The sequence below is a fragment of the Xyrauchen texanus genome, chromosome 24, assembly GCF_025860055.1.
Source record: "Xyrauchen texanus isolate HMW12.3.18 chromosome 24, RBS_HiC_50CHRs, whole genome shotgun sequence".
Classification (NCBI taxonomy): domain Eukaryota; kingdom Metazoa; phylum Chordata; class Actinopteri; order Cypriniformes; family Catostomidae; genus Xyrauchen; species Xyrauchen texanus.
In genome coordinates, this window is record NC_068299.1 from 29543755 (window position 1) to 29557225 (window position 13471).

The 13471-nt window shown below is 37.3% G+C and overlaps 1 protein-coding gene across 1 annotated transcript in view; it reads left to right on the top strand.

Moving 5' to 3' along the window:
• Positions 1-7750, top strand: part of lrmda (leucine rich melanocyte differentiation associated) — a 414887-nt gene extending 407137 nt beyond the window's left edge. The window contains exon 7 of the mRNA XM_052089535.1: positions 6109-7750. Coding sequence (XP_051945495.1) covers positions 6109-6188 — 80 coding nt within the window. The 3' untranslated portion in view covers positions 6189-7750. The remainder of the gene's footprint in view (positions 1-6108) is intronic.
• Positions 7751-13471: the final 5721 nt, after the last annotated feature.

Genomic DNA, 13471 nt, shown 5'->3' on the forward strand with positions numbered 1-13471 from the left:
CCCCTACTTTAAAGCTTTCTATAAAAAGTCAGCCAGCAGAGGGATTGGACATCCTACAGGCCTGTGCCATTTGCAGACTGCTGCTTTAAAAGAATTGTTCATTCAATTATAAAAATTCCCTTATTATATATATATATATATATATATATATATATATATATATATATATATATATATATATATATATATATATATATATATACAGTATGTATGTGTGTGTGCTTTTTGGAGCTTGGAATTACTTTATTGGAACCCATTGACGTGCAGTTTATAGAATATATCTATACACTATATATATATATATATATATATATATATATATATATATATATATATATATACATGTATACATATCTCCATCAAAAAAATGTCCACAGAAGAAAGGAAGTCATATGAGTTTTAGACAGCATCAGGATTAGTGATGTCATTTTTGGGTGAACTGTTCCTTTAAACTCTGGAACATGTGAGGAAACAGTAAGGCTGTAACTTGCTGCTTCGGGGTAATATTACAGCTTCACTCGTCACCAGACACTGAACTGAGCAACACTTTATTAATCATGTGCTGTTCCCTATCACTAGATTTAAACCACAGTCAATCTCATCAGACACTGCTCCAGGCTCTTGTGACAATTAATGTTGTATGAGATGAAGAAAATGAAAAATCTTTTTAAGGATCTAAACCTTTGTATTCTTTTTCAAAAGTGTATGCCATTTTCAACATACAAATTTCAAAAAAGGTTTTGTTTTGAGTTGTTAAAACAAAACAACAAGTTTAAACACATTTTTCTAGGTTAAAAATATTTTTAAAAACATATAAAATTTAAAGTTTTCTTGGGATTTCTCCATTCGGCCTGAACTAACCAATCTCAAAATATCTAATAATAAAAATATATATATATATATATATATATATATATATATATATATATATATATATATTCCTTTAGCCCTTTCTGTGATATGTTGGTTGCACCAGCTAACTTTCATTGTGCAGATAAAAGTTGATGAAATAGTGGTACTAATTTAAAGCAAACTTCTCCACTTGCTTTTAAGCAAATATAATAGATTATGCAAAACAAAATATGAATTTTTTTTCTCTTTATTACCATCTAATTTTTTATTCAATAATTGCAAAAATCATAAAACAGGAAGTGCGTTCAAATTCTTCTCTGTATGAATTGCTTTTTATATATATATTCTTGAATAACATAATAAATCCAGACAACTAAAATGAGCTCCATGTCATTGACCCATGAACATATCTACTGGTGGTGCTGTGATCTCTCTTTCACTCCAGCCAAGGGGCCTAAACACCAGCTGAGGAGATCCATACTGCTGCGGTGTTTAGCATGATAGCATGATTGTTGGGTGCTAGTCTTATGTCCTATCGAGGTGAAGTGAACAATAATCTCCACTCAAATCAATGCTCAGAATGAGCATATACTTGGGATTCCAGCAGTGCTACTTCAATCCCTAGGGCAACTTGCCACAGCTTGAGTGTAAAAACCCTGTCTACCCCTCAAAACACATACTCATGCTGGCAGAACTGTCTGCTAATACCTCCAACAAACTCGGTGCAGACGTCTGATCAGATGCAAACCGACATCTCAAACTTCACAGTTTGGATCATCTCAACTCACTAGGATGGCAGGGAAAATGAGCGTTGCTTGGCTACAAAAGTCCAAATTTAGATTGACTGAGTTTGTCCCCAGGCCTGTGGTCTGACACAAGCGGGCCCTGCCACTAACTTGAAGAAGAGAGCAGGACTAGAGTGACATGTCGAGGAAGGAGAATGGTTGCAGATTGGAGGAAGGGGAGAAGAGAGAGAGACGAAGAGAGGTGGAGCGGCTACTTTGATGCAACCAGAGAATGAAGGTGTCAGATTTGTTTAGAATTCAGGCGGGTGTGAGAATATGCTTGGCACTAATATGGCACCAGTATCTTTGTCCTCATCTCTGTTCTCTGTCACTACGTGCAGTTGCGCAGCCAGTCTCACTCTGCCTCTGACAGTGTCTTTTTGGATTATGATAGTGGTACGCTCAGAGCGCCGCCGCAGCTTGCCCATCACTCAGATGCTTTGTTTGAAGCCTGCCCTTTTTTGTCATTAATGCACTTGATGTCTATTTAAAAACGGCGGCGAGCATGGTATCTGTTTTCCTGTCGGGAGATCAATGACAGCATTAATGCCACATGTCCTTGCCTCATTTACTAAAGCGCTGACACCTAGCTGCAGTCTGCCACATCCATCAAGTGCCTCTATTTCTTTCTCTCTCTCTCTCTCTCTCTCTCTCTCTCTCTCTCTCTCTCTCTCTCTCTCTCTCTCTCTCTCTCTCTCTCAGTGACATGTCAGAACTGTCCTGTCTGTAACACACTCAGACTGGGCTGCCTTGACACATCACCTATAGACCTCACAGTCAACTAGCATTTGCAGGAAAACAGAAATAAGATATGAACAATACAAACACTGCTCTTGCTGTAACACTGGGATTTGTTTTGCCAGGACATATTGTTGATTGCTGTGATAACCAAAGTACTGTCATACAATTTCGCACAATACTTATTAAGGAGGGGGTTATTTTCACTCAGGATAGCAAACAACCATTTTGCAATACCAGAGACCTAGGAATACCATAGCAACCACCCATAACCTCCTACCAACGCTTGCAACTACCCCAAACACCTTAGCAACACTGTTGCTACTACCCACAACACCAGAACAAACTCCTAATAATGCCCAAGTGACTACCAACAATAACATATCTATACTTTTATTTTGTGATTATTTTAATGTTTGTAAAATAAAAAATTAAGATATTGTGATGTTGAAAAGTCTATTTGAGCAGCTGATTCATTATGACAACCACTACCATCCCTTTCTGCTGGTAAACAGCAGCTTGAATCAGAGATGGGCACTCGAGTTAGAGAATCGGACTCGAGTCACACTCAAGTTACATTTTAATGGACTCGACTCGAGAAAAATGACACGTGAACATGACTAGTCTTATATATAGACAATACTGAGATCATAAAAGATTTTTTTTTTTTTAACTTGGAACACGACGATTAAAACAGTTGATGCATTTATTCAATCAGATGATGATGATGATGATGGTTTTGTTCTGTTCTCGGAGGTGATCATAAATGAAAGGGGCCATGCAGCTCTCAACCCTCTCTCTCTCTCTCTCTCTCTCACACACACAAACACACCCCTGCGGAGCACATGTTTAGAAGTGACGGTAAAAGACCCTCTTTACAGATTATTTATTTTTAAATCAAACAAAAAGCAACGGTTGACAAAAGTAAAGAGATGTGCATTATTTAAATAGTGGAATCTATTGAAACGTGAACAGCAGAGCACTTGCCTGTTACCGTCATCTATACATAACTTCATATAGGCTACGTCCATAAAGTGTGGCATAAGTTGTTTTATTGTTGAGTTTTTCAACATCTGTATTACGTTCAGTAGTTACATTTCTCGTTTGATTTTGGTGTGATTAGGTGTGAGAAAAGAACATCCGAGAATCATCAGATTGTCATGAAAACGAGCCGTGAGGATCGCACGCTGTTTGCGGTGATTAACTGAATGCCCGTCTGATCCCATTCGGTGTTAGTTTGTGTTCTGGTTTGCTCATGAAATACACCATGCTACATTTTTACTTTTACACATTTGCATTATACAGTAATAAATATAATTATATTAGAATTTATTAGTGCAGTTGTAAGGTCACTTAATGTGAATCACGTATAATTCCTGAATCACTTTGACTTAATATTCCTGATGCATTGTCTTATTTAAAAATTTAAAATAAAAAAATGTTTCTTGACAAGGTTTCAGACTCTCAAACAATCAATTTTACTGGTCATAAACACAATTATTAAAAAAGCCCTTCTTATTCTTGGCAAGGAATCTACCAGTGGATTATTGGTAGAATTATAATGGACGTTTCTCAGAAATTCCAATATTTACTCTTGGCTGTGCAGTGCATTTTTGCAAATAGTATTTTTATGATAAATAAAACAAATAAATAAATACACAAATGATGATAATAATAATAAAAAAGATGTAATTAAAGATGTAATGTTTGGATACTCAACTCAGACTTGTGATAAAAGACCTGAGACTTGACTCAGACTTGTCCATCAGAGACTTCAGACTTGACTCGGACTTCAGATGAAAGACTTGTGAACATCTCTGATATGAATGCAGATCACACCGGTTTGATGGTTCGCCTCTGAGCCCAACCTAGTGTAATTTTACCGGTTTGATCATACTGTATGTGCAACCACCCAGAACACCATAGAACCACCTAGCAACACCCTTGCTACCTCTCAGAACACCATATCAACTACCCCGAACATCCTAGCAGCCACTTAATAACACCATAGCCACTGCTTAGCAGCACTCTGACAACTACTGAGAACACCCGAGCAACCACCCAGGCCACCAAAGCAACCGTATAGCAATGCCCTAGTAAAAACTCTAACATTGTGGCCATAAGTTTTGCCAAGGCAAGCATCTTCAGAACATGTACTTACAGTAGTTAGAAAATGTAGAAAATTGTATTTTTTATGAAAAAAAATATAATAAAAAAAATCCAGTAGCCTATTGAAACAAAAAACAAACAAAAACACTCCCAAAAAGTACCATGTTTAAACCTGCAACCATGAAAATACCATGTTATATGAATATGGTAATCATTCAGTACAATGGTATATATAAGAGTACCATGGTATTACTATCAGATACCATCACAGTAACATTTACCAACACAGTACTGGTTTGTAAGGGCTGCATTTGCAGTAAACATAAACAAATGCTTTCTGTATTGTCCTATATCTAGAAAAGTAGAATTCCTGCCGCTGACGCTCATACTGTTTTTTTTTTTCTTTCTTTTTATGAATGAATGAAATAATGGACTTCTAAAGGATCAAACAGCAAGAGTGAAAAGGCGTTCAGAAATAAGCCCTGGTGTCATATTTGAAATTATACAGATTCACATAAGTGTATCACATTAAAAATGAGTCTGCATGACATCTGGTTGGCTCTTGCCCTATTAGAGTGTTAATGCTTCTTCCAGGACCTGTCACAATGTCTCTCTCACACACCCTCAAATTGTGTCTGGACAATGACTGACTGGCAATATATAAAGCAAATGGTCACGTTATCAAACATAGTTGGTCAGTGGAGAGGTGCGATCAACTCACTGTTGATCCTCACCCTTACTGTCTTTTCATCTCTGTCTTTCTTCCTCCCTCTCTCTCTCTGCGTCTCAGAAGAAAGCAATCTCTTGACTTGTTATTGTCTAGACAGAGCCCTCAGGCTAAATGTTGTCTCTCTAGTGTTCCCAGACTTTAGACGGATGGGCTGTCTCCCCCGACACACCTTTCATGCCAGAAATTTGAGTGAGAAATTACAGATCCTGGAGTCTAGATTTTGTTTTTGGAGAAGAGTGTATATTAGTGACAAACTGATTTTTGATGGGTAAACCATAACCAAGGATCAGTATTGTAATAATGCATGTGTGCTTTACAAAGGACTAGTTCTGTTGTTATTTACTCACATTTCTTTTGAAGCCCATATGACTTTCTTTCTTCAATGGAACTCAAAAGGTCATATAACAGAATGTGAATGTCATGGTTGCCAAGATTTTCAGTGAATAACAACTTAAATGTCAATCTTTTCCTTAAACAAAACTATTATATGTCTTCAGAAGACTTGGAATGTAGTACACAAGTCATATGGGCTACTTTCATGATGATTTGATGGTGCTTGTTGTCCTTTTTGGAGCTCAGCAGCCTCTGCTCCTTATTTACTGTCATCATATGGAAAATATCAGACTTTCTTCTAAACTTCTTTGGTGTTCCACAAAAGACAGTCATAGGAGCAACATGAAGGTGTGGAATTTAACATTGTGGGTGAACTTTAATAGTATTGATGTGTGCTTACATAATTAAAAAACATGACTTCATTGCTGATGTGCCGGTATTGTGTGGCTTTGAAACTCAGTTAAAGAATCTCAGTTTCACTGCAGAATTCACATCAAGCCAGTTTGACAATGACGCTGTAGTTAAATGTCATATTGACATGCTCTTCTCTCTCACTTTCAGGGGTTTTCACCAAGTGCCGTTATGTCTACTACGGCAAGCACTCAGAGGGCAATCGATTCATCCGCAATGACCAGCTCTGACTGACAGACGGGTCAATGGACAGACACACGTGGGGGCTTTAAAAAGATATCCGCTGCATATTATTATAAATATACATGTTGCCACATTTTAAGTAGCCAAACACAGCCCTCTAGTGCCGTCTGCTGAGTGTACCTTCCCTGCCACCTCCCATCTCTCTCGCTCCGTCTGAGTGCTGCCATCCACATTGACATGATTGCCTTTAAGCAGCCCCGCTATTCCGCGGTGACAGACACACACCAAGTGCTCGTCCTGACAGCTGCCGCTCCATGATGGATTGCCTGGTCCAACTGCTGCTCTCCCTGGGTCAAAGGTCCCACCTGAGGCTGCAGTCTGCCCACATGGAGGCACAGGATGAGCTCCTTTCAAAGTCAAAGCTAAAGTTAAAGAGAAACATTGGGAGAAACTGTGGCTTTTGCTTTAGTTTTACACTTTATCCATTGTTAAAAGATAATCTTAATACTTTACTGGCCCCAAAAAGTATTTGGACACTTATAAATGAATTTGCATTGCATTATAAATTATAATTGTATTTAAAAATATAATTGGAGCCTTTGCATTATATAGCCAAATATCTCAACCAGGTGGCAAATATTTGAATGAAATATAGCACAAACACTCTTTTTTTAAGCAAACCATTTGTCAAAAAAAGGTTTTGATAATAAAACAATATAGATATTGTTTCAAATTGATATTTTGATAAATAATCAATAAAACATAATTTGATAATTATTTATACTTTTCTTTTGCTTTGCCAAACTTAATGGAACATATGCATAATGTGATGAACTACACCTGGGTTACTCTGCTAGGACACCTGTGTGAACTTGAGGGGAACACATCCACTCAAAATAAGCTGGAGAACAGTTTGTCATATTTATTTGTAAACATGTCTAGAAAAAATTTCGATACAGATGTTAGAAGAGGAAAAAGTTAGAAAAGGGTTGAAGTTAGATTTTTTTTTTATCTCATCTGATAAAAAATTATACCATTTTAAATGTAAGTTAATTTTGTTCTTTTATTTTACAGGCATGCTTAAACGATTAGAATCTCTATTGACTGTTTTCAGTGATTGTTTTCCGAAATGTAGCTGAGAGGCACTTCCAGGCTCTGTGCCATGTGTGCTGTATGTTTGCATGTGTGTGAGGTGCATGTCGTGTGTGAAGTTTGTGTGTTGCGGGGGCAGTTGTTGCTGTGCAGGAGCCTGGAGGAGCTGTGAAAGAGAGAGGTAATGAGCTTTGCTTTATTTCATTCTTTCTCTGGAAGAAGAGAGCACAGAAAGACAGCAGCTATGCCAGTGGAATGGAGGAGGACGACGACGTGTGTAGTGTTTGTATCGGGAGAGTCAACAACTTTCTCCTCTCTTTTTGATTGTTTCCTCGTGATTTTGGACCTCTTTTTTTTTTTTCAGAAAACATATATACAAACAGGGTTTACAAAAGTGCATGTAATAAACAGTGTATTATATACTGGAATTATTGTATATGTAGTATTGCATTCTAATTGATCATGAAACATTGATTCTGTTGTTGATTAAATGTCTTAATGAAGCATTAAAGTGATTTGAACAAATTTGAACATCTGATCTATTACTGTTCTTTCAATATTTTTATAGCAAGCTAGTAACTGATCATTTAAATTATATTTAAATGAATGAGACTTATTGTTGTTGGTGTTTGTTGGTCTTTGTTTTTCTTGTAAACATTCATTATTAATGGCATAATATTGCCTGGCCCCATCTTGCTTAATTAGCGTGTGTTAAACGGTCTCCCCAGTATGCCACATAAATTAGCCCAGCAGATGAGAGACATACTTTTGGATGTGAAAGCAAGCATGTGTGCCACAGCTCAGCACATGCTCACAGGGAAAGGTCACAGATAGCCCAGTGAAATTATTTTGTGTGCACCGGCTGTGTGGGTTTGACCGTGGGTCACAGGTTGTGTGCATTTGTGCCTCCTGCATCCTTTGCGTGTTTGAGAGGGGCATAATGCACAGGGAATATTCTACTAAATATGTTTGTTGGGGGTTGTTTATTGTGTGCATACAGTACATTTGTGTCTCGGGCCCTATGAGACTATACCTGTGCATCGCTCCTGTCGTACTGCTGGAGAGCACGGTCACTAGTGCGGGCGTTTCTAAATGACAAGGTTTATTTGTCGGTGTTGTGATATGTTCAGAGGAAAGTGGAATTGACAGTTGGTAGAGGCAGCAAGAAGGAGCCACAACAAGTCCCCCCCCCCATCCCACCCCACCCCACCCTACCCTACCACACAAAATGTCATCTCTTCCCCGGCTGGCTCACCCAGCCATCCCCATGAAAAGAACAGACATTTAAAACTTTGTGACATGTGTCAGAGATGCTGCCATTGAGCCAGTGCCACTGATGTAGCCAGAATTGACAGCACCCGAGCCGCTGGAGCTGGCTTGGGGACATACCGAGTTTGGTGACTGTCAGTTCCCATCCTCGTCAGGGCCTCATCTCAAGCAGCTCCGCAAATATAAACAGTATTAGAAGGTGGGTGGAAGTGCAGCAGGAAGACATATGCTGACACACAATTTTTTTTTTACCGAGAGTGTGCTCAGAAGAGGCGCACAGTGGGGACTAATTAAGGTGTGAAGTTGAGAGCAACCTGTGCGCTCTGACCTGGGACTTCCTGTTCACATGGCTCCGAGGAATGATCTTCGGCAGGAAAGCACCGGGGCAGCGATGGCTACAGGCCCTGAGGGCTGGATCTGAAGGAATGGGTGGAAAGGTTGGGACCTAAATACATGAACAGAATTAAAAGATTATCTCAGATCATCTCAAAAGCATATTAAACAGTCATGGGTAAATTTTAATTTTCTTTTTATGGGTGTGAAATTATACACATTATTAAGGTTTGCTTGTAGTTTTTAGATGTTCTATATAGTAATAACACATTAATTCATGTGATGTTTTTGGTGTGTTGATATCTGGAGAGAAAAGAAATCTACATAAATAGGATGTCATTTTTTATGTGTTTTTTTTTTCATATGCAGTTGAAATGTTTGTCACTATTAACATATTTATAACACACTTATACAATTTTAATTACATCAATATGCATGTAATGTTACATTTTATGTGTATGCTAATTTCTGGAATACGATAAACAGCTAGGTTATCTTAAATGTGATATATTCTTTTTTTCCAAGTTAAAATGTTTTATCATCTGCTGCATCAGCTGTAAGCAAGTCATTCATAGGTTAATTTCCCACAAAAGTGTAAACACTATGGAACATTCAAAGCTTTGCTTTGTTGCGGATTGACGGTCTCAGGCAAGGAGGCAACTGAGATTCGTCCTCCACCACCCGGATTGAGGCGAGTTACTACGCCACCATGAGGACTTAGAGCACATTGGGAATTGGATATTCCAAATTGGGAGAAAAATTTGTGAATGAAAAAATAAATAAATACAAAAAAATAAAAGGCATTGCTTTGTTAGTTTGAGCATCTTGACCAACCCGGCTCAACCAGTGGTATGGGTTTAGGAAGGACTATTTGTTTGTCCAATCAATGGAAAATGGGGATTGTTGTCCCCAAATAATTGTCATTATTTTTTTGCAATTCTGTTATAGCTGATGTTAATGGTACTCAGTTACAGGTAAAGTGAATGAAACAATCATTGTTTTCAGTTTCTATTTGTTTGCAGTTCTGTTTAGAAAGTATACATCCTTTAATATAATTTGTTTTAGTCATCTCAGTTTTGGCAAATGAGAATGAAACTATAGTTTTTTTAAGTAATTAATATTAGTCTGTTTTTTACTGTATATAGTAATAACATATTAATTACATCAATATGCAAGTAATGTTCGGTTTTAGGTGTGTTTTGATTTCTGGTATACAGTAAACAACTAAGATATCTTAAAGGAATATTCTGGGTCCAGTATAAAGTAAGCTCAATTGACAGTATTTGTGGCATAATATTGATTACCACAAAAATGTATTTTGACTCATTCCTCCTTTAAAAAAAGGAAAAATGTGGATACTGTGAGGCACTGTCACAATAGAAGTGAATGGGGACAGTTTTTAAGGGTTTCAAAGCGGAAATGTGAAGCTTATAATTTTACAAAAGCACTTGCATTAATTCTTCTGTTAAAACTTGAGTATTATTTGAGCTGTGAAGTTGTTTAAAATTACATTTTTACAGTTGTTTTAGGGTTTGCTGACATTATATCATCATTGCAAAGAAGTTGTAAAATTGGCTATAACTTTCCACAGAAAAGGTTAGTAAGTGATTTTATCACACTAAAATCATGTTTGCACATATTGTCTTGTGACTATAATTTTTAAACAGTGAGTATTTTAGCATTTATAGATTAGCCCAATTCGCTTCCATTGTAAGTGCCTCACTGTGAGTCCGACTTTTGCTTTTTTTTAAAGGAGGGTCATGTTAAAATAAATGTTTGTAGCAATCTATATTTTGCCAGAAATGTTGTCGATTGAGCTCAACTTGTATTGAACCTGGAATATTCCATTAAAGGTCATGTAATTTTTCAATGTTATATTATTTTCTCCTATTAAGGCATATCATACATTATACAACTGTAAGTAAGCCATTCATATGTTGATTGACATTAATTTGTTTTACATTTCTTTGTTTGTTTAAGCATACTCTATATTCACTTTTAAAATTGATGTAATCTTTTTTCACTGTTCTATATAGTAATATCATTAACAACATATTAATGACATTGAAATCATGATTCTACAATAAACAGCTTCAATATTTCTATAGCTTTTACAATAGTATCTTAAAATCTGTAAACCGAGAGAGTATGAAGACAGAAGATGAAGCAGCAGAGTAGGCCATGTAGTTTTGTGAGTTTCTCAAGAAGCCCAGGGCTGTATCAGAGGAGCACACCACAACTACACAACAGTCAGCACGAATGCACGTCAAAGCAGCGCCGGGAATCATCTGTAGTCATCAGTTATTAGGCTACTCTCTCTGAATGACTGACATGGGTGAATGCAAATGAGCGTGAGGAGAAAACCAGGCGCGTGCAGCATCAGTGATTGACAGCTGTGCACTGATAGTGTATGCTAACTGAATGAAGGAGAGGTGAGATGGAGAGCAGATCACTCTCCACAAACTCACAGCACCATCCTTTATGGCAAACACACAGAGATATTAGCCTGGGCAGACGGAGAGGGAAAAGGGCAGGCAGGGAGAGAATGAGCTTTATTTCCGGCGTGGTTTCAGATGAGCAGCATTTGTCATGGAAGGGGAAGATGGTGTAATTAGCTTGTCAGTCTGCTTTAGGCTGAGCTTGCGCGCACCGGTAAGAAAGATGGACGAACTGCCACGCGACTTGACAGGCAGTCGATAATGTGGCAATTAATGTCATAAATAATTCCACTACCAATTATATTCGAATGGACCCTGCGCTTTAAAAAGAGAATGGTGTTCGCTTATCATTTCCTCCATCAGCAAGCATCGCCATCATTTCCAACATAATTATTTCTCTTTAAACATCGAAAAAGAGAATGACCCTTACACTCGAGTGTGGTTCTTTGAAATCCTTCATTTCTCCTCTTTTTTATTAAATAATGAGCACACTATTAGGATTGTGTGTTATTGTGTGTTTTAAATGTCATAGCCATGTCCTAGACAAGATTACAACATAATGTAATTTCAAAATATGGGCTGCGTTAGATAAATCAATTTGGCTTGTTATGTTAAAGGTTGCCAAAGCCTTACTAACATGCAGTGTATTGATCCAACACCACCTTTTTCTGTGGGAAAATGTTGGTCTATTTGATTGTTAAAGCAAATGCTTCCCAGAATACAAACTAGAGTAATGCAAATTTCAGACAGAACATCCAAAAAAGGCAAAATTCCTTATAAGAGATAAGATGATGCTATTCAAATATTCAAATCTATCTTAAATGAATATTCATAGTTTAATACAAGTTAGGCTCAATCAACAGCATTTGTGGCATAATGTTGCTCACCACAAAACAATTATTTGGACTCATCCCTTCTTTAAATAAAAGCAAAAACTGAGGTTGCAGTGATGCGCTACACTGGAAGTAAATGGGGCCAATTTCTGGGGGTTTAAAGGCAGAAATGTGAAGATTAAAATTTTATAAAAGCACATCTTGGGGATATACTTTTAAAAGTGAGTGTTTTAACACTTACGCATTGGCCCCATTCGTTTCTTTTATAAGTGCTAACTGTAACTCAGATTTATTTATTATTTTTTTAAAACAGGGATGAGTGAAAATTCATTTTTGTGGTAATAAACATTAAGACACTTTTAAAGAACCCAGAATATTCCTTTAATCTAATCATACCATAAACCTATCAGTCCATCACTATATGCCGAGTTTCCAGATGACAGGCTATTTCATGTTTGTCTGCTTAATTCTGTCTCTTGCATCTTTATTCATTTAATGAGAGATTTGTGCCTGATTAACATTTGACTTCATGGAAGTCCCTTTATAATATTGCTGTTGGAGTGAAAACACTATAAATGGTTATGGGAGCTTCTTTCTCTGTATCAGTGGCTTTGCGATTATTAATTGTCTGTCTGAGCCAAATCAAATGGTGTTCGGACGGTAGTAAATGGCCTCCCATCCATTGTTGTTAAACCATTCTTTAAATGGATGACCAAATAAAATGAGCTCAACTCATGCAAAACGTCAGTAATGTTGTGTAAAACCCAGTTGTAAGCATCAGATGGACCTTTGGTGTGGAAAATGTGGCTGCAGCTGTAATATATAGTCCAGTCTGTGATGGCTCAAGGTCATATCAGCCACTTCTACATAATGCATGAACCCCCCCTTCTTCAGTCAGTTTCCAATCACTCAGGCCCAACCTTGAGATGAAAATTTGACTAAGTAAATCAGTGAAAATGCTGGCATTTCTATTAACCTCCAATGTGCAACCGACAGCAAGATGAATAATGCTAAATAATAACACGTGGCTGTAAATCAGCTTTACTGCTTGAAGGTGAGGTGAACTGCATGGTGTAGTACTTGCTGTTGGCCATTATTTGCAATGCATTAAAGCTAAAGGCCTTGCTCTGGCATTGGGAATGATCTCACTTACATGTTGCTTGTAACATCCTAAATGAAGCTGTTTATGGTGGGTGTAAAACAGATGCCATGGCGTTATTAAGAATCGACTCTATCAAAACCTCCTTTGACAATGTATGCTTATTTCAGTTGTTGTTGTTGTTTTTACATTGGTTAATTGCTGAAGGTATGATGTTTCAGCTGATAGAAGAGAGTTCATAGCATGTATATATACGATATATATAT